Source organism: Oncorhynchus clarkii, chromosome 10 (genome assembly GCF_045791955.1).
Source record: "Oncorhynchus clarkii lewisi isolate Uvic-CL-2024 chromosome 10, UVic_Ocla_1.0, whole genome shotgun sequence".
NCBI lineage: Eukaryota > Metazoa > Chordata > Actinopteri > Salmoniformes > Salmonidae > Oncorhynchus > Oncorhynchus clarkii.
Window position 1 is genome coordinate 6,900,669 of NC_092156.1, and position 20,409 is coordinate 6,921,077.

The window sequence follows — 20,409 nt, forward strand, 5'->3', positions numbered from 1 at the left end:
TAACCTTTATTTTACTAGGAAAGTCATTAAGAACAAATTCTTATTGAACAATACAAGGGACCCATGAGTCACTGATGTGATCTTCCTGTCTGGGTTGACGCCCCCCCCCCTGGGTTGTGCCGTGGCGGAGATCTTTGTGGGCTATACTCTGCCTTGTCTCAGGATGGTAAGTTGGTGGTTGAAGATATCCCTCTAGTGATGTGGGGGCTGTGCTTTGGCAAAGTGGGTGGGGTTATATCCTTCCTGTTTGGCCCTGTCCGGGGGTGTCATCGGATGGGGCCACAGTGTCTCCTGACCCCTCCTGTCTCAGCCTCCAGTATTTATGCTGCAGTAGTTTATGTGTCGGGGGGCTAGGGTCAGTTTGTTATATCTGGAGTACTTCTCCTGTCCTATCCGGTGTCCTGTGTGAATTTAAGTATGCTCTCTCTAATTCTCTCTTTCTTTCTCTCTCTCGGAGGACCAGAGCCCTAGGACCTTGCCTCGGGACTACCTGACATGATGACTCCTTGCTGTTCCCAGTCCACCTGGCCGTGCTGCTGCTCCAGTTTCAACTGTTCTGCCTTATTATTATTGGACCATGCTGGTAATTTTATGAACATTTGAACATCTTGGCCATGTTCTGTTCTAATCTCCACCCGGCACAGCCAGAAGAGGACTGGCCACCCCACATAGCCTGGTTCCTCTCTAGGTTTCTTCATAGGTTTTGGCCTTTCTAGGGAGTTTATCCAAGCCACCATGCTTCTACACCTGCATTGCTTGCTGTTTGGGGTTTTAGGCTGGGTTTCTGTACAACACTTTGAGATATCAGCTGATGTAAGAAGGGATATATAAATAAATTTGATTTGATGTATATATATATATATATATATATATATATATATATATATATATATATACACAGTATTTGGGGAGTTTCTCCCATTCTTCTTTGCAGATCCTCTCAAGGACATTCAGATACTTGTCCAGAAGCCACTCCTGTGTTGTCTTGGCTGTCTGCTTACGGACGTTGTCCTGTTGGAAGGTGAGCCTTCGCTCCAGTCTGAGATCCTGAGCGCTCTGGAGCAGGTTTTCATCAAGGATCTCTCTGTACTTTGCTCCATTCATCTTTCCCTCAAGCCTGACAAGTTTCCCAGTCTCTGTTGCTGAAAAACATCCCCACAGCATGATGCTGCCACCACCATGCTTCACCGTAGGGATGGTGTCAGGTTTCCTCCAGACGCTTGGCATTCAGGCCAAAGAGTTCAGTCTTGGTTTCATCAGACCAGAGAATCTTGTTTCTCATGGTCTGAGAATCCTTTAGGTGCCTTTTGGCAAACCACAGGAGGGCTGTGAAGTGCCTTTTACTGAGGAGAGGCTTCCGTCTGGCCACTCTACCATTGAATTTTTATTTATTTATTATTATTTCACCTTTATTTAAGTCAATTAAGAACAAATTCTTATTTACAATGACGGCCTACACCGGCCAAACCTGACCGACGCTGGGCCAATTGTCCACCGCCCTATGGGACTCCCAATTATGGCCGGTTGTGATACAGCCTGGATTCAAACCAGGGTGTCTGTAGTGATGCCTCTAAGAAAAGTCCTCCCATATCCACAGAGGAACTCTGGAGCTCTTTCAGAGTGACCATCGGGTTCTTGGTCACCTTCCTGACCAAGGCCTTTCTCCCCTGATGGCTCAGGTTGGCCGGGCAGCCAGCTCTAGGAAGAGTCTTGGTGGTTCCAAACTCCTTCCATTTAAGATTGGTGGAGGCCAGTGTGTTCTTGGGAACGTTCAATGCTGCATACATTTTTTGGTACACTTCCCCAGATCTATGCCTCAACACAATCCTGTCTCGGATCTCTACGGACAATTCATTCGACCTCATGGCTTGGTTTTTGCTCTGACATGCACTGTCAACTGTGGGACCTTATATAGACAGGTGTGTTGCCTTTCCAAATCATGTCCAATCAATTGAATTTACCACAGGTGGACTCTAATCAAGTTGTAGAAACATCTCAAGGATGATCAATGGAAACAAGATGAGCTCAATTTCAGGTCTCAAAGCAAAAGGTCTGAATACTTATGTAAAGAAGGTATTTCTGTTTTTTATTTGTAATAAATTTGCACAAAAAAAAAATATATATAATATATTATTTAATTCGTTATTATATTTGTGTTATTCTTGCTGCAGCACTCTCAGCACCCCAACTTCCCACATCTATGTTTGTTATTGTCTGTGGAGTGCATTTTCCTTGCATGGTTTAGGTCCATTTGTAGAATTTATGCCAAGGTGTGTGAAAGCTGTTCTGGCAGCTTGTGGTTGCCAAGGTGTGTGAAAGCTGTTCTGGCAGCTTGTGGTTGCCAAGGTGTGTGAAAGCTGTTCTGGCAGCTTGTGGTTGCCAAGGTGTATGAAAGCTGTTCTGGCAGCTTGTGGTTGCCAAGGTGTATGAAAGCTGTTCTGGCAGCTTGTGGTCGCCAAGGTGTATGAAAGCTGTTCTGGCAGCTTGTGGTTGCCAAGGTGTATGAAAGCTGTTCTGGCAGCTTGTGGTTGCCAAGGTGTGTGAAAGCTGTTCTGGCAGCTTGTGGTTGCCAAGGTGTGTGAAAGCTGTTCTGGCAGCTTGTGGTTGCCAAGGTGTGTGAAAGCTGTTCTGGCAGCTTGTGGTTGCCAAGGTGTATGAAAGCTGTTCTGGCAGCTTGTGGTTGCCAAGGTGTATGAAAGCTGTTCTGGCAGCTTGTGGTTGCCAAGGTGTATGAAAGCTGTTCTGGCAGCTTGTGGTTGCCAAGGTGTATGAAAGCTGTTCTGGCAGCTTGTGGTTGCCAAGGTGTGTGAAAGCTGTTCTGGCAGCTTGTGGTTGCCAAGGTGTGTGAAAGCTGTTCTGGCAGCTTGTGGTTGCCAAGGTGTGTGAAAGCTGTTCTGGCAGCTTGTGGTTGCCAAGGTGTATGAAAGCTGTTCTGGCAGCTTGTGGTTGCCAAGGTGTATGAAAGCTGTTCTGGCAGCTTGTGGTTGCCAAGGTGTGTGAAAGCTGTTCTGGCAGCTTGTGGTTGCCAAGGTGTGTGAAAGCTGTTCTGGCAGCTTGTGGTTGCCAAGGTGTATGTATGAAAGCTGTTCTGGCAGCTTGTGGTTGCCAAGGTGTGTGAAAGCTGCTCTGGCAGCTTGTGGTTGCCAAGGTGTATGTATGAAAGCTGTTCTGGCAGCTTGTGGTTGCCAAGGTGTATGAAAGCTGTTCTGGCAGCTTGTGGTTGCCAAGGTGTATGAAAGCTGTTCTGGCAGCTTGTGGTTGCCAAGGTGTATGAAAGCTGTTCTGGCAGCTTGTGGTTGCCAAGGTGTGTGAAAGCTGTTCTGGCAGCTTGTGGTTGCCAAGGTGTGTGAAAGCTGTTCTGGCAGCTTGTGGTTGCCAAGGTGTGTGAAAGCTGTTCTGGCAGCTTGTGGTTGCCAAGGTGTATGAAAGCTGTTCTGGCAGCTTGTGGTTGCCAAGGTGTATGAAAGCTGTTCTGGCAGCTTGTGGTTGTCAAGGTGTATGAAAGCTGTTCTGGCAGCTTGTGGTTGCCAAGGTGTGTGAAAGCTGTTCTGGCAGCTTGTGGTTGCCAAGGTGTATGAAAGCTGTTCTGGCAGCTTGTGGTTGCCAAGGTGTATGAAAGCTGTTCTGGCAGCTTGTGGTTGCCAAGGTGTATGAAAGCTGTTCTGGCAGCTTGTGGTTGCCAAGGTGTATGTATGAAAGCTGTTCTGGCAGCTTGTGGTTGCCAAGGTGTGTGAAAGCTGTTCTGGCAGCTTGTGGTTGTCAAGGTGTGTGAAAGCTGTTCTGGCAGCTTGTGGTTGCCAGACATCCTTTTAAGACATTTATGTTGGTGTTTCATTTATTTTGGCAGTTACCTATAGGCGCTTGTGATACAATGTTATCCACAGTAATTTATTTGAAACTCTGTTTTTTTAAAAAAAATATGCTCTCTCGTGTATTTAGAACATTGTGGTTGGATAAAAAAAAAACTATCATAATAATGGAATAATTTTAGAAAAATTGTTGCCTCTTGGGCTTGGGAGCAGCCCCTGACTCAAACAATTGACCAGTCACATTTATTTATCAGTCAATTTTTTTGGTGGGGATTTTTTATGAATCGGTTACCCAATTAGTGCACTACCGGTCATGTAATATTAAAAAAAAATTAAGTAACTTTTTTTTTACTGCTTCTTGGGCTTCCATGGGCCGGTGCTCAGGGGTTTAAACTCCAGTAATTCCCTGCATTAATCCGGCCCTGTCAATGGTAAAGGTTATGTCAGTATGACCGGTCCAATCTCTCTGCTTACTTCTTCTGGTGAGAGCTCTTTTCTCTGTGAGGATGCAGGTTATGTTGAGAGTGGGCGGAGTCACTGCTGTGAGTCGGTGAATGGGAGCGCTTCCCCTGGACTCTGTGACCTCTGTGACCTCCCCATCTCCCTGACGACCCCAGGTCTGTCGTCTGCCTGTCCACCCCCTGTAAGGCCTCTCCAGCCTGGGCAGCAGTACTTCCTGGGGCCCTGTAGATGGCAGTGTGGGCCTTGTTCTCTCCTCCTCTCAGTTGTGGCAGTATGATGGTCGACTGGGTTCCCGGAGAAACAGCAGTCAGCATTCTCAGCTTCTGTAGAGAGATGATAACCAACAAACGGAAAAAAAAGAACCAAAGACAAAACAGAAGAAAGGGGAAGAAATGGCCTTAGAGTTTGTCACAGTGGAGGGTTTGAGTGCTACGATGTACTTGCCAAAAGAGGGTCAACATCTAAAAGAAAAGATCTAGGTTTTTTTTCTTGATATGGCTTATAGACAGCCCTCTATGGTACAACGCATGCAATACTTTGGCATGCAAAACCATAATGAGACGAAGAAATCATAATCCCAATAAGAAACAAACAAAAAAACTAGAAGAGGGAGAGGAAGAATGGTAAACAATATCAAATGAACAAATAAAGTTAAAGATCAGAGAGGAGAACAGAGAAGAAGAGAGAGAGGAGAACAGAGAAGAAGAGAGAGAGGAGAACAGAGAAGAAGAGAGAGAGGAGAACAGAGAAGAAGAGAGAGAGGAGAACAGAGAAGAAGAGAGAGAGGAGAACAGAAAAGAAGAGAGAGAGGAGAACAGAGAAGAAGAGAGAGAGGAGAGTAGAGAATAAGAGAGAGAGGAGAACAGAGAAGAAGAGAGAGAGGAGAACAGAGAAGAAGAGAGAGATGAGAACAGAGAAGAAGAGAGAGAGGAGAACAGAGAAGAAGAGAGAAAGGAGAGTAGAGAGTTACAGTAGAGAGAGTTACAGTAGAGAGTAATGAGAGCTAAAGTAGAGAGAGTAGAGAGTTACATTAGATATAGTAGAGTTACAGTAGAGAGAGTAGAGAATTACAGTAGATAGAGTAGAGAGAGTTACAGTAGAGAGAGTAGAGAGAGATACAGTAGATAGAGTAGAGAGAGTTACAGTAGAGATAGTAGAGAGAGTAACAGTAGAGAGAGTAGAGAGTTACAGTAGATAGAGTAGAGAGAGTTACAGTAGAGAGAGTAGAGAGAGTTACAGTAGAGAGAGTAAATAGAGTTAAAGTAGAGAGAGTAGAGAGTTACAGTAGAGAGAGTAGAGAGTTAAAGTAGATAGAGTAGAGAGAGTTACAGTAGAGATAGTAGAGAGAGTAACAGTAGAGAGAATAGAGAGAGTTGCAGTAGAGAGAGTTACAATAGAGAGAGTAGAGTTACAGTACAGAGAGTCGAGTTACAGTAGAGAGAGTTACAGTAGAGAGAGTTACAGTAGAGAGAGTAGAGTTACAGTAGAGAGAGTTACAGTAGAGAGAGTTACAGTAGAGAGAGTTAAAGTAGAGAGAGTATAGAGTTACAGTAGAGAGTTACAGTAGAGAGTTACAGTAGAGAGTTATAGTAGAGAGAGTAGAGAGTTACAGTAGAGAGAGTAGAGGGTTACAGTAGAGAGAGTTACAGTAGAGAGTAGAGAGTTACAGTAGAGCGAGTAGAGTTACAGTAGAGAGAGTTACAGTAGAGAGAGCTACAGTAGAGAGAGTTACAGTAGAGAGTTACAGTAGAGAGAGTTACAGTAGAGAGAGTTACAGTAGAGAGAGTTACAGGTAGAGAGTAGGGAGTTACAGTAGAGAGAGTAGAGTTACAGTAGATAGAGTAGAGATTTACAGTAGAGAGAGTTACAGTATAGAGTTTCAATAGAGAGAGTTACAGTAGAGAGTAGAGAGTTACAGTATAAAGAGTAGAGTTACAGTAGAGAGAGTAGACAGTTACAGTAGAGAGTTACAGTAGAGAGTTACAGTAGAGAGTTACAGTAGAGAGAGTTACAGTAGAGAGAGTTACAGTAGAGAGAGTATAGAGTTACAGTAGAGAGAGTTACAGTAGAGAGTTACAGTAGAGAGAGTTACAGGTAGAGAGTAGGGAGTTACAGTAGAGAGAGTAGAGTTACAGTAGAGAGAGTTACAGTAGAGAGAGTAGAAAGTTACAGTTGAGAGTTACAGTAGAGAGTTACAGTAGAGAGTTACAATAGAGAGAGTAGAGAGTTACAGTAGAGAGAGTAGAGTTACAGTAGAGAGAGTAGATAGTTACAGTAGAGAGAGTAGAGTTACAGTAGAGAGAGTAGAGTTACAGTAGAGAGAGTAGATAGTTACAGTAGAGAGAGTAGAGTTACAGTAGAGAGAGTAGAGTTACAGTAGAGAGAGTAGAGTTACAGTAGAGAGAGTAGAGGGTTACAGTAGAGAGAGTTACAGTAGAGAGTAGAGAGTTACAGTAGAGCGAGTAGAGTTACAGTAGAGAGAGTTACAGTAGAGAGAGCTACAGTAGAGAGAGTTACAGTAGAGAGTTACAGTAGAGAGAGTTACAGTAGAGAGAGTATAGAGTTACAGTAGAGAGAGTTACAGGTAGAGAGTAGGGAGTTACAGTAGAGAGAGTACAGTTACAGAAGAGAGAGTAGAGATTTACAGTAGAGAGAGTTACAGTAGAGAGTTACAATAGAGAGAGTTACAGTAGAGAGTAGAGAGTTACAATAGAGAGAGTAGAGTTACAGTAGAGAGAGTTACAGTAGAGATAGTTACAGTAGAGAGAGTTACAGTAGAGAGAGTAGAGAGTTACAGTAGAAAGAGCTATAGTAGAGAGAGTTACAGTAGAGAGTTACAGTAGAGAGAGTTACAGTAGAGAGTAGAGAGTTACAGTAGAGAGAGTTACAGTAGAGAGAGTAGAGAGTTACAGTAGAGAGAGTTATAGTAGAGAGAGTAGAGAGTTACAGTAGAAAGAGCTATAGTAGAGAGAGTTACAGTAGAGAGTTACAGTAGAGAGTAGAGAGTTACAGTAGAGAGAGTTACAGTAGAGAGAGTAGAGAGTTACAGTATGGAGAGTTACAGTAGAGAGTTACAGTAGAGAGAGTTACAGTGGAGAGGGCTACAGTAGAGAGTTACAGTACAGTGAGTTACAGTAGCGAGAGTTACAGTAGAGATTAGAGAGTTACAGTAGAGAGAGTTACAGTAGAGAGTAGAGAGTAGAGTTACAGTAGAGAGAGTTACAGTAGAGAGTAGAGTTACAGTAGAGAGAGTTACAGTAGAGAGTAGAGAGTTACAGTAGAGAGAGTTAGAGTAGAGAGAGTTACAGTAGAGAGAGTTACAGTAGAGATAGAGTTAATGTAGAGAGAGTTACAGTAGAGAATTGAGAGTTACAGTAGAGAGAGTTACAGTAGAGAGAGTAGAGAGTTACTGTAGAGAGTAGAGAGAGTTACAGTAGAGAGAGCTAAAGTAGAGAGAGTTACAGTAGAGAGAGTTACAGTGGAGAGAGCTACAGTAGAGAGAGTAGAGAGTTACAGTAGAGAGAGTTATAGTAGAGAGTAGAGAGTTACAGTGGAGAGAGTTACAGTACAGATAGTTACAGTAGAGAGTTACAGTAGAGAGAGTTACAGTAGAGAGTAGAGAGTTACAGTAGAGTTACAGTAGAGAGTTACAGTAGAGAAAGATACAGTAGAGAGAGTTACAGTAGAGAGAGTTATAGTAGAGAGAGTAGAGAGTTACAGTAGAGAAAAGAGAGTTACAGTAGAGAGTTACAGTAGAGAGTAGAGTTACAGTAGAGAGTTACAGTAGAGAGAGTTACAGTAGAGAGTAGGAAGTTACAGTAGAGAGAGTTACAGTAGAGAGAGTTACAGTAGAGAGTAGAGTTACAGTAGAGAGTAGAGTTACAGTAGAGAGTAGAGTTACAGTAGAGAGAGTTATAGTAGAGAGTAGAGAGTTACAGTAGAGAGAGTTACAGTAGAGAGTAGAGTTACAGTAGAGAGAGTTACAGTAGAGAGTAGAGAGTTACAGTAGAGAGAGTTAGAGTAGAGAGAGTTACAGTAGAGAGAGTTACAGTAGAGATAGAGTTAATGTAGAGAGAGTTACAGTAGAGAATTGAGAGTTACAGTAGAGAGAGTTACAGTAGAGAGAGTAGAGAGTTACTGTAGAGAGTAGAGAGAGTTACAGTAGAGAGAGCTAAAGTAGAGAGAGTTACAGTAGAGAGAGTTACAGTGGAGAGAGCTACAGTAGAGAGAGTAGAGAGTTACAGTAGAGAGAGTTATAGTAGAGAGTAGAGAGTTACAGTGGAGAGAGTTACAGTACAGATAGTTACAGTAGAGAGTTACAGTAGAGAGAGTTACAGTAGAGAGTAGAGAGTTACAGTAGAGTTACAGTAGAGAGTTACAGTAGAGAAAGATACAGTAGAGAGAGTTACAGTAGAGAGAGTTATAGTAGAGAGAGTAGAGAGTTACAGTAGAGAAAAGAGAGTTACAGTAGAGAGTTACAGTAGAGAGTAGAGTTACAGTAGAGAGTTACAGTAGAGAGAGTTACAGTAGAGAGTAGGAAGTTACAGTAGAGAGAGTTACAGTAGAGAGAGTTACAGTAGAGAGTAGAGTTACAGTAGAGAGTAGAGTTACAGTAGAGAGTAGAGTTACAGTAGAGAGAGTTATAGTAGAGAGTAGAGAGTTACAGTAGAGAGAGTTACAGTAGAGAGTAGAGTTACAGTAGAGAGAGTTACAGTAGAGAGTAGAGAGTTACAGTAGAGAGAGTTAGAGTAGAGAGAGTTACAGTAGAGAGAGTTACAGTAGAGATAGAGTTAATGTAGAGAGAGTTACAGTAGAGAATTGAGAGTTACAGTAGAGAGAGTTACAGTAGAGAGAGTAGAGAGTTACTGTAGAGAGTAGAGAGAGTTACAGTAGAGAGAGCTAAAGTAGAGAGAGTTACAGTAGAGAGAGTTACAGTGGAGAGAGCTACAGTAGAGAGAGTAGAGAGTTACAGTAGAGAGAGTTATAGTAGAGAGTAGAGAGTTACAGTGGAGAGAGTTACAGTACAGATAGTTACAGTAGAGAGTTACAGTAGAGAGAGTTACAGTAGAGAGTAGAGAGTTACAGTAGAGTTACAGTAGAGAGTTACAGTAGAGAAAGATACAGTAGAGAGAGTTACAGTAGAGAGAGTTATAGTAGAGAGAGTAGAGAGTTACAGTAGAGAAAAGAGAGTTACAGTAGAGAGTTACAGTAGAGAGTAGAGTTACAGTAGAGAGTTACAGTAGAGAGAGTTACAGTAGAGAGTAGGAAGTTACAGTAGAGAGAGTTACAGTAGAGAGAGTTACAGTAGAGAGTAGAGTTACAGTAGAGAGTAGAGTTACAGTAGAGAGTAGAGTTACAGTAGAGAGAGTTATAGTAGAGAGTAGAGAGTTACAGTATAGAAAGTTACAGTAGAGAGTAGAGTTACAGTAGAGAGTAGAGTTACAGTAGAGAGAGTTATAGTAGAGAGTAGAGAGTTACAGTATAGAAAGTTACAGTAGAGAGAGTTACAGTAGAGAGTAGAGAGTTACAGTAGAGAGAGTTACAGTAGAGAGTAGAGAGTTACAGTAGAGAGAGTTATAGTAGAGAGAGTTATAGTAGAGAGAGTTATAGTAGAGAGAGTTATAGTAGAGAGAGTTATAGTAGAGAGAGTTATAGTAGAGAGAGTTACAGTAGAGAGAGTTATAGTAGAGAGAGTAGAGAGTTACAGTAGAGAGAGTTATAGTAGAGAGAGTAGAGAGTTACAGTAGAGAGAGTAGAGAGTTACAGTAGAGAGAGTTACAGTAGAGAGTAGGAAGTTACAGTAGAGAGAGTTACAGTAGAGAGAGTTACAGTAGAGAGTAGAGTTACAGTAGAGAGTAGAGTTACAGTAGAGAGTAGAGTTACAGTAGAGAGAGTTATAGTAGAGAGTAGAGAGTTACAGTATAGAAAGTTACAGTAGAGAGTAGAGTTACAGTAGAGAGTAGAGTTACAGTAGAGAGAGTTATAGTAGAGAGTAGAGAGTTACAGTATAGAAAGTTACAGTAGAGAGAGTTACAGTAGAGAGTAGAGAGTTACAGTAGAGAGAGTTACAGTAGAGAGTAGAGAGTTACAGTAGAGAGAGTTATAGTAGAGAGAGTTATAGTAGAGAGAGTTATAGTAGAGAGAGTTATAGTAGAGAGAGTTATAGTAGAGAGAGTTATAGTAGAGAGAGTTATAGTAGAGAGAGTAGAGAGTTACAGTAGAGAGAGTTATAGTAGAGAGAGTAGAGAGTTACAGTAGAGAGAGTTATAGTAGAGAGAGTAGAGAGTTACAGTAGAGAGAGTTATAGTAGAGAGAGTAGAGAGTTATAGTAGAGAGAGTTATAGTAGAGAGAGTTATAGTAGAGAGAGTTATAGTAGAGAGAGTTATAGTAGAGAGAGTAGAGAGTTACAGTAGAGAGAGTTATAGTAGAGAGAGTAGAGAGTTACAGTAGAGAGAGTTATAGTAGAGAGTAGAGAGTTACAGTAGAGAGAGTTACAGTAGAGAGAGTTATAGTAGAGAGAGTAGAGAGTTACAGTAGAGAGAGTTACAGTAGAGAGAGTTATAGTAGAGAGAGTTACAGTAGAGAGAGTTATAGTAGAGAGAGTAGAGAGTTACAGTAGAGAGAGTTATAGTAGAGAGTAGAGAGTTACAGTAGAGAGAGTTACAGTAGAGAGAGTTATAGTAGAGAGAGTTACAGTAGAGAGAGTTACAGTAGAGAGAGTTACAGGTAGAGAGTAGGGAGTTACAGTAGAGAGAGTAGAGTTACAGTAGATAGAGTAGAGATTTACAGTAGAGAGAGTTACAGTATAGAGTTTCAATAGAGAGAGTTACAGTAGAGAGTTACAGTAGAGAGAGTTACAGTAGAGAGTAGAGAGTTACAGTAGAGTTACAGTAGAGAGTTACAGTAGAGAAAGATACAGTAGAGAGAGTTACAGTAGAGAGAGTTATAGTAGAGAGAGTAGAGAGTTACAGTAGAGAAAAGAGAGTTACAGTAGAGAGTTACAGTAGAGAGTAGAGTTACAGTAGAGAGTTACAGTAGAGAGAGTTACAGTAGAGAGTAGGAAGTTACAGTAGAGAGAGTTACAGTAGAGAGAGTTACAGTAGAGAGTAGAGTTACAGTAGAGAGTAGAGTTACAGTAGAGAGTAGAGTTACAGTAGAGAGAGTTATAGTAGAGAGTAGAGAGTTACAGTATAGAAAGTTACAGTAGAGAGTAGAGTTACAGTAGAGAGTAGAGTTACAGTAGAGAGAGTTATAGTAGAGAGTAGAGAGTTACAGTATAGAAAGTTACAGTAGAGAGAGTTACAGTAGAGAGTAGAGAGTTACAGTAGAGAGAGTTACAGTAGAGAGTAGAGAGTTACAGTAGAGAGAGTTATAGTAGAGAGAGTTATAGTAGAGAGAGTTATAGTAGAGAGAGTTATAGTAGAGAGAGTTATAGTAGAGAGAGTTATAGTAGAGAGAGTTATAGTAGAGAGAGTAGAGAGTTACAGTAGAGAGAGTTATAGTAGAGAGAGTAGAGAGTTACAGTAGAGAGAGTTATAGTAGAGAGAGTAGAGAGTTACAGTAGAGAGAGTAGAGAGTTACAGTAGAGAGAGTTACAGTAGAGAGTAGGAAGTTACAGTAGAGAGAGTTACAGTAGAGAGAGTTACAGTAGAGAGTAGAGTTACAGTAGAGAGTAGAGTTACAGTAGAGAGTAGAGTTACAGTAGAGAGAGTTATAGTAGAGAGTAGAGAGTTACAGTATAGAAAGTTACAGTAGAGAGTAGAGTTACAGTAGAGAGTAGAGTTACAGTAGAGAGAGTTATAGTAGAGAGTAGAGAGTTACAGTATAGAAAGTTACAGTAGAGAGAGTTACAGTAGAGAGTAGAGAGTTACAGTAGAGAGAGTTACAGTAGAGAGTAGAGAGTTACAGTAGAGAGAGTTATAGTAGAGAGAGTTATAGTAGAGAGAGTTATAGTAGAGAGAGTTATAGTAGAGAGAGTTATAGTAGAGAGAGTTATAGTAGAGAGAGTTATAGTAGAGAGAGTAGAGAGTTACAGTAGAGAGAGTTATAGTAGAGAGAGTAGAGAGTTACAGTAGAGAGAGTTATAGTAGAGAGAGTAGAGAGTTACAGTAGAGAGAGTTATAGTAGAGAGAGTAGAGAGTTATAGTAGAGAGAGTTATAGTAGAGAGAGTTATAGTAGAGAGAGTTATAGTAGAGAGAGTTATAGTAGAGAGAGTAGAGAGTTACAGTAGAGAGAGTTATAGTAGAGAGAGTAGAGAGTTACAGTAGAGAGAGTTATAGTAGAGAGTAGAGAGTTACAGTAGAGAGAGTTACAGTAGAGAGAGTTATAGTAGAGAGAGTAGAGAGTTACAGTAGAGAGAGTTACAGTAGAGAGAGTTATAGTAGAGAGAGTTACAGTAGAGAGAGTTATAGTAGAGAGAGTAGAGAGTTACAGTAGAGAGAGTTATAGTAGAGAGTAGAGAGTTACAGTAGAGAGAGTTACAGTAGAGAGAGTTATAGTAGAGAGAGTTACAGTAGAGAGAGTTATAGTAGAGAGAGTTATAGTAGAGAGAGTTATAGTAGAGAGAGTTACAGTAGAGAGAGTTATAGTAGAGAGAGTTACAGTAGAGAGAGTTATAGTAGAGAGAGTTACAGTAGAGAGAGTTATAGTAGAGAGAGTAGAGAGTTACAGTAGAGAGAGTTATAGTAGAGAGTAGAGAGTTACAGTAGAGAGAGTTACAGTAGAGAGAGTTATAGTAGAGAGAGTTACAGTAGAGAGAGTTACAGTAGAGAGAGTTACAGTAGAGAGAGTTATAGTAGAGAGAGTTACAGTAGAGAGAGTTATAGTAGAGAGAGTTACAGTAGAGAGAGTTATAGTAGAGAGAGTAGAGAGCTACAGATTTGTAGAATAGAAAAAGATGACTTCTTGCAGTTTTAGTAACAGTTAAAAAACTAATATGAAACAAAACAAATAAAAAAAGAGTAGACAACTTGACGGAACATCACAGAAATGGAAGGAACAAAATAAATTATTCACAATTATAGTCAAGTCAAATCAGAAAAACCAATCGTCTTCTACTCAATAGATTTCTTTCTGTGGAGTTTTTTTCCCTGGAGTAGACAATTGCTGAGATGTGAACAGCGACCCATTTTATTTTCTCTGTTTTTTTTAAATCGTTACTGTTGTTTAACCTTTTGGTTAACATCCTCTTGGTTAACATCCACTTACCAATAAAGTGGCATTCCCTCCTTTAGTAGGTAAGGTATGAAGAAAAGGGAAAAGTGGGCAACATAAGTGCATCATTAGATTTCACAAAATGCAAGAGAAAAAGACACAAACCCTTCCCTGGCAGAGTGAGGCATGAGACAAACCCTTCCCTGGCAGAGTGAGGCATGAGACAAACCCTTCCCTGGCAGAGTGAGGCATGAGACAAACCCTTCCCTGGCAGAGTGAGGCATGAGACAAACCCTTCCCTGCCAGAGTGAGGCATGAGACAAAACCTTCCCTAGCAGAGTGAGGCATGAGACAAACCCTTCCCTGGCAGAGTGAGGCATGAGACAAAACCTTCCCTGGCAGAGTGAAGCATGAGACAAACCCTTCCCTGGCAGAGTGAGGCATGAGACAAACCCTTCCCTGGCAGAGTGAGGCATGAGACAAACCCTTCCCTGGCAGAGTGAGGCATGAGACAAAACCTTCCCTGGCAGAGTGAGGCATGAGACAATGAAATCAACTGACATTCAATCAAATACAAAAGAGAAAGGAATCAACGTTCAGGGAACCTCTCACACCGAGAGCAGGTACTGTACATCTCTCAGATCATCCACTCTCCTTCCCATTCCACCAGAGGGAAGGGTAGACATTCTGTGTGAATGACCATTGCAATAAGTTCAGGGGTTCCAGAGTGTTAAGTTCAGGGGTTCCAGAGTGTTAAGTTCAGGGGTTCCAGAGTGTTAAGTTCAGGGGTTCCAGAGTGTTAAGTTCAGGGGTTCCAGAGCGTTAAGTTCAGGGGTTCCAGAGCATTAAGTTCAGGAGTTCCAGAGTGGTAAGCTCAGGGGTTCCAGAGTGTTAAGTTCAGGGGTTCCAGAGCGTTAAGTTCAGGGGTTCCAGAGCGTTAAGTTCAGGGGTTCCAGAGCGTTAAGTTCACGGGTTCCAGAGTGTTAAGTTCAGGGGTTCCAGAGTGTTAAGTTCAGGGGTTCCAGAGCGTTAAGTTCAGGGGTTACAGAGTGTTAAGTTCAGGGGTTCCAGAGTGTTAAGTTCAGGGGTTCCAGAGTGTTAAGTTCAGGGGTTCCAGAGTGTTAAATTCAGGGGTTCCAGAGTGTTAAGTTCAGGGGTTCCAGAGTGTTAAGTTCAGGGGTTCCAGAGTGTTAAGTTCAGGGGTTCCAGAGCATTAAGTTCAGGGTTTCCAGAGCGTTAAGTTCAGGGGTTCCAGAGTGTTAAGTTCAGGGGTTCCAGAGTATTAAGTTCAGGGGTTCCACCCCCAGATACTATGTTAGGTTACAGTTTGTTCAAACCAAGACATTTCTTGAAAGCGTGGGGGGTTGCATTTCCCCTGTAACTTTTTGTGCATATGACATCTTAAGTGGCTCTGTTGAGATGCACAGCTTGCTGCCCGAATCTCTTTTAGGTCTCTGTTTAATGCTATCTATTAATAGGATAGGTGACACAAATCTGTACCAGTGAATTTATACTCAGAGTTGAAGCGTCACCTGCAGCAAAAGCAACAGTCCTCTGAGAAAACAGGACCTCTGCAAATAGTGCAAATAAATACATGGATATTTATTGAGGTTATTCTTAAAACCACAGCTCCATTTCAAACAGAAATGTGTTTGGTAGACCAACTTTATTACGAGGCCTTTGAGCAAGGGGGCGATGTTGCAAGATACGGTAGGCGGAGGACATTGAGCTAGGATGCAAGCATTTTCTATCATAAGCCGTATAAACAGGGCAAGGGGCTTCACCCGGTTTTGTGTGTCTGTGTGTAGATGCTTGTGTGGCGCAATGTCATGGCTGAGTGTGTCTGGGTGTGTGTCTCCGGGAGATATACAGTTGAAGTCGGAAGTTTATACATACACTTAGGTTGGAGTCAAAACTCGTTTTTCAACCACTCCAAAAAAATTTGTTCACAAACTATAGTTTTGGCAAGTCGGTTAGGACATCTACTTTGTGCAGGATAATTTCACTTATAATTCATTGTATCACAATTCCAGTGGGTCAGAAGTTTACATACACTAAGTTGACTGTGCCTTTAAACAGCTTGGAAAGTCCCAGAAAATGATGTCATGGCTTCAGAAGCTTCTGATAGGCTAATTGACATAATTTGAGTCAATTGGAGGTGTACCTGTGGATGTATTTCAAGGCCTACCTTCAAACGCAGTGCATCTTTGCTTGACATCATGGGAAAACCCCCAAAAAATCAGCCAAAAAATGTGTAGACCTCCACAAGTCTGGTTCATCCTTGGGAGCAATTTCCAAACGCCTGAAGGTACCACATTTATCTGTACAAACAATAGTACGCAAGTATAAACACCATGGGACCACGCAGCCGCTATACCGCTCAGGAAGGAGACGCGTTCTGTCTCCTAAGTGCAGATAAATCCCAGAACAACAGCAAAGGACCTTGTGAAGATGCTGGAGTAAACGGGTACAAAAGTATCTATATCCACAGTAAAACGAGTCCTATATCAACATAACCTGAAAGGCCGCTCAGCATGGAAGAAGCCACTGCTCCAAAACCGCCATAAAAAAGCCAGACTACAGTTTGCAACTGCACATGGGGACAAAGATCGTACTTTTTGGAGAAATGTCTTCTGGTCTAATGAAACAAAAATAGAACTGTTTGGCCATAATGATCATCGCTATGTTTGGAGGAAAAAGGGGGAGGCTTGCAAGCCGAAGAACACCATCCCAACCGTGAAGCACGGGTGGCAGCATCATGTTGTGGGTGTGCTTTGCTGCAGGAGGGACTGGTGCACTTCACAAAATAGATGACATCATGAGGAACGGAAAATTTGGTGGATAAATTGAAGCAACATCTCAAGACATCAGTCAGGAAGTTAAAGCTTGGTTGCAAATGGGTCTTCCAAATGGACTATGACCCCAAGCATACTTCCAAAGTTGTGGCAAAATGGCTTAAGGACAACAAAGTCAAGGTATTGGAGTGACCACCACAAAGACCTGAACCTCAATCCTATAGAAAATGTGTAGGCAGAACTGAAAAAGCGTGTGCGAGCAAGGAGGCCTACAAATCTGACTCAGTTACACCAGCTCTGTCAGGAGGAATGGGCCAAAATTCACCCAACTTATTATGAGAGGCTTGTGGAAGGCGTTTGACCCAAGTTAACTTCACTTTAAGCACCAGCTGTCAGAGCAGCTTACAGATCACTGCACCTGTACATAGCCTATCTGTAAACAGCCCATCTATCTATCTACCTACCTCATCCCCATACTGGTATTTATTTATTTATTTTGCTTCTTTGCACCCCAGTATCTCTACCTGCACATTCATCTTCTGCCGATCTACCATTCCAGTGTTTAATTGCTATATTGTAATTACTTCGCCACCATGGCCTATTTATTGCCTTAACTTACCTCATTTGCACTCACTGTATATAGACTTTTTGTTTTATTTTGTTTCTACTGTATTATTGACTGTATGTTTTGTTTATCCCATGTGTAACTCTGTGTCGTTGTATGTGTCGAATTGCTACGCTTTATCTTGGCCAGGTCGCAGTTGTAAATGAGAACTTGTTCTCAACTAGCCTACCTGGTTAAATAAAGGTGAAATAAATAAAACTAGGGGCAACATTCTGAATTTTGGATGAAAAGCCCAAAGTTAACTGCCTGCTACTCAGGCCCAGAAGCTAGGATATGCATATAATTGGTAGATTTGGATAGAAAACGCTCTAAAGTTTCCAAAACTGTTAAAATGTCTGTGAGTATAACAGAACAGATATGTCAGGTGAAAACCTGAGGAAAATCCATCCAGGAAGTGCTTTTATTTTGAAATGCCTGTTTTTCCATTGAAAGCCTATCCACCATACAGACTTAAGACCCAGTTCCCAATATCCATGGCTTCCTATACATGTGGTCAGTCTTTAGGCATTGTTTCAGGCTTTTACTCTGAAAAATGAGGGAGAAACACCACTTTCAATGAGAGGAAATTTCCAGACATGAGTCCAGCGCGTGACCGGGAGCGCGCCTTTCTTGTTTCTCCTTTTCTATTGAAGAAGCTTTTGTCCGGTTGAAATATTATTGATTATTTATGACAAAAACAACCTGAGGATTGATTTTAAACATCGTTTGACATGTTTCTATGAACTTTTATGGTACTTGTAAAAAATGTTGTCTGTCTGTTGTGACCGCGCTTTGTATTACTGAACAAAAGGCACCAACACAACGGAGGTTTTTTGAATATAAAGAGGGACTTTATCGAACAAAACAAACATTTATTGTGTAACATGGAGTCTTCGGAGTGCAACCATATGTAGATCATCAAAGGTAAGTGATTAATTCTATCGCTATTTCTGACTTTTGTTACTCGTCTACTTGGCTGGTTACTGTTTGTAATGATTTGTCTGCTGTTCTCAGATAATCGCATGGTTTGCTTTCGCCGTAAAATATTTTTGAAATCTGACACCGTGGTTGGATTAACAAGAAGTTCATCTTTAAACCGATGTATAACAACAGTACGTTTCATGAATTTTTATTGATTATTTATTTCTGTCTTTGAATTTGGTGCTCTGCAATTTCACTGGATGTTGGCCAGGTGGGACGGTAAGTGTCCCACACCCCCTTGAGAGGTTAAACAATTTAAAGGCAATGCTACCAAATACTAATTGAGTGCATGTAAACTTCTGACCCACTGGGAATGTGATGAAAGAAATAAAAGCTGAAATAAATAATTCTCTCTAGAATTATTCCGGCATTTCACATTCTTAAAATAGAGTGGTGATCCTAACTGACCTAAAACAGGGATTTTTTACTGGGATTAATTGTCAGGAATTGTGGAAAAACTGAGTTTAAATGTATTTGGCTAAGGTGTATGTAAACTTCCGACTTCAACTGTAGATCATTATCAGCAGGTCAAAGGTCAAAAGCAGGTATATAAAACATAGGGAGTTCTCTTGCATGCAATAATCTACTCTCCTGTAAACGCTGACCGCTGAACAGGGACTCTTCATAGAAAAACAACAGAAACAAGAACCCCTTCTCCACAGAACAAACTAAAGACTAAAGCTGTAGATAGAAGAAAACACACTGACGCAGGTGATGACAGCTGTTTAGAAACAGCCATCAAGGAAATAAATATGATCAAAATTTTAAGACGAATGTAACTATTTCACCAAGAGAACGCTGAATGCTGGACAAACAGGAATCAATGCATTCTACCAAAACAGAACGAAACGGACCTGCTTCAAATTGGGCAGGATATTGGACTGAATTCATATTCAAGTTTAAAAAACATTCAACTCTAACTAATCAAAATCTTAAAAGCAAAATATAACTGATAAAAGGAAAGATAAAATAATTTGCTAAAGTTCCCTGGTGGTTAAATGATACAGAGAGAGAGAGACAGAAAGGGGGGAGAGATGGGGAGAGGGGGGAGAAAGAGGGAGAGGGGGAGAGAGAGAGGGACAGAGAGAGACAGAGAGGGGGGAGAGATAGGGAGAGGGGGAGAGGAGAGGGAGAGGGGGAGAGAGAGAGGGAGAGAGAGAGAGAGAGAGAGAGAGAGAGAGAGAGAAGAGAGAGAAGAGAGAGAGAGGAGAGAGAGAGAAAGGAGTGGAGAGAGAGAGGAGAGAGAGGAGAGAGAGAGAGAGAGAGAGAGAAAGGAGTGGAGAGAGAGAGGAGAGAGAGGAGAGAGAGAGAGAGAGGGAGAAGAGAGAGAAGAGAGAGAGAGGAGAGAGAGAGAGAGGGGGGGGGTCAGAAAGAGAAACATTGACGTCAAGCTAGAGGGTGCTTCTGACATTGTCATATCTGCATAAAGAAAGACCACGTGCCAAAGCAGAGTGTTACCTACCTTCCATTTCAATCAGTGACACGTTTGCAATATCAACAAAAACAGGACAAGAAGAAACAGAAAACAGGAGAAAGGTATGTTCTCCGCAGCGAAATGGGAAAAAGACAATGAACTTCTTTTAGTATCAACGCTATGAACTTCTTCCAGAGACTAAGAAGGAGAAGGTAAACAAACAAACCAACAAAAATACAAAAGAAAATGGACAAACAAACCAAAACTTATAATCAAAAAAAAATAACAAAATAATCTAGAAACTACAATGATTTGCTGTCTTTTTTGGCTTGTTCAAATGCAGCCGTGTTAGTATGAAAAGGGAGAGATGGGTAACGGCTGGGTAAGTAAACAGAGTTAATCATGAAACAAAATGAAATCAGTTATTTAGATAGAATTACTTGAGGGAAGTAAGGAAGGAGGGATGGAGAGATGGGCCTGCAGAGCTGACCAGAGAAGGAGGGATGGAGAGATGGGCCTGCAGAGCTGACCAGAGAAGGAGGGATGGAGAGATGGGCCTGTAGAGCTGACCAGAGAAGGAGGGATGGAGAGATGGGCACGCAGAGCTGACCAGAGAAGGAGGGATGGAGAGATGGGCACGCAGAGCTGACAAGAGGAGGAGGGATGGAGAGATGGGCACACAGAGCTGACAAGAGGAGGAGGGATAAGAAGAGCATGACAGGACAACAGAGGGCAAGAAAGATGTGTCACACACACACACACACACACACACACACACACACAACACGGATGGACAGATAGAGGGGAGGAGAGTTGGAAGGAGGGAGGCTCAGGCAGGGCAGTCACCGCTAGGATGGACAACTAGTAGAGTACGGCACATTTAAAAAGGGACCCCAGTCACATTTTGGAAGAGATATTCTTCAACGAGAGAACATTGTGGTTTTATGAAACCAGCTCAGAAAGTGGCCTCTTTAACTTCAAACGATTTCCTTTTGGACAGAGAGCCTTGGGGAGAGTGGTACTGAACATTCATATGAATACATGGGGAAAAGAGATATAGCACTCATATTCAAAATGGCTTGGGTCCCTTTAAAATACCAATGTTATTTGTTGTGTGTTTAGTTCTCATATTGTATCACTTCTTTTTTATTTTATTTTAGCAGATAAATATTTACCCCGGACAAGAAAA

At 41.7% G+C, this 20,409-nt stretch overlaps 1 protein-coding gene across 1 annotated transcript in view; it reads right to left on the reverse strand.

Annotated features, from left to right (window-relative positions):
* Positions 1-20,409, reverse strand: part of LOC139419403 (serine/arginine repetitive matrix protein 3-like) — a 166,561-nt gene that overhangs the window by 3,656 nt on the left and 142,496 nt on the right. Inside the window, exon 11 of the mRNA XM_071169350.1 lies at positions 4,284-4,594. Within this exon, the coding sequence (XP_071025451.1) occupies positions 4,284-4,594 (311 nt within the window). The remainder of the gene's footprint in view (positions 1-4,283; positions 4,595-20,409) is intronic.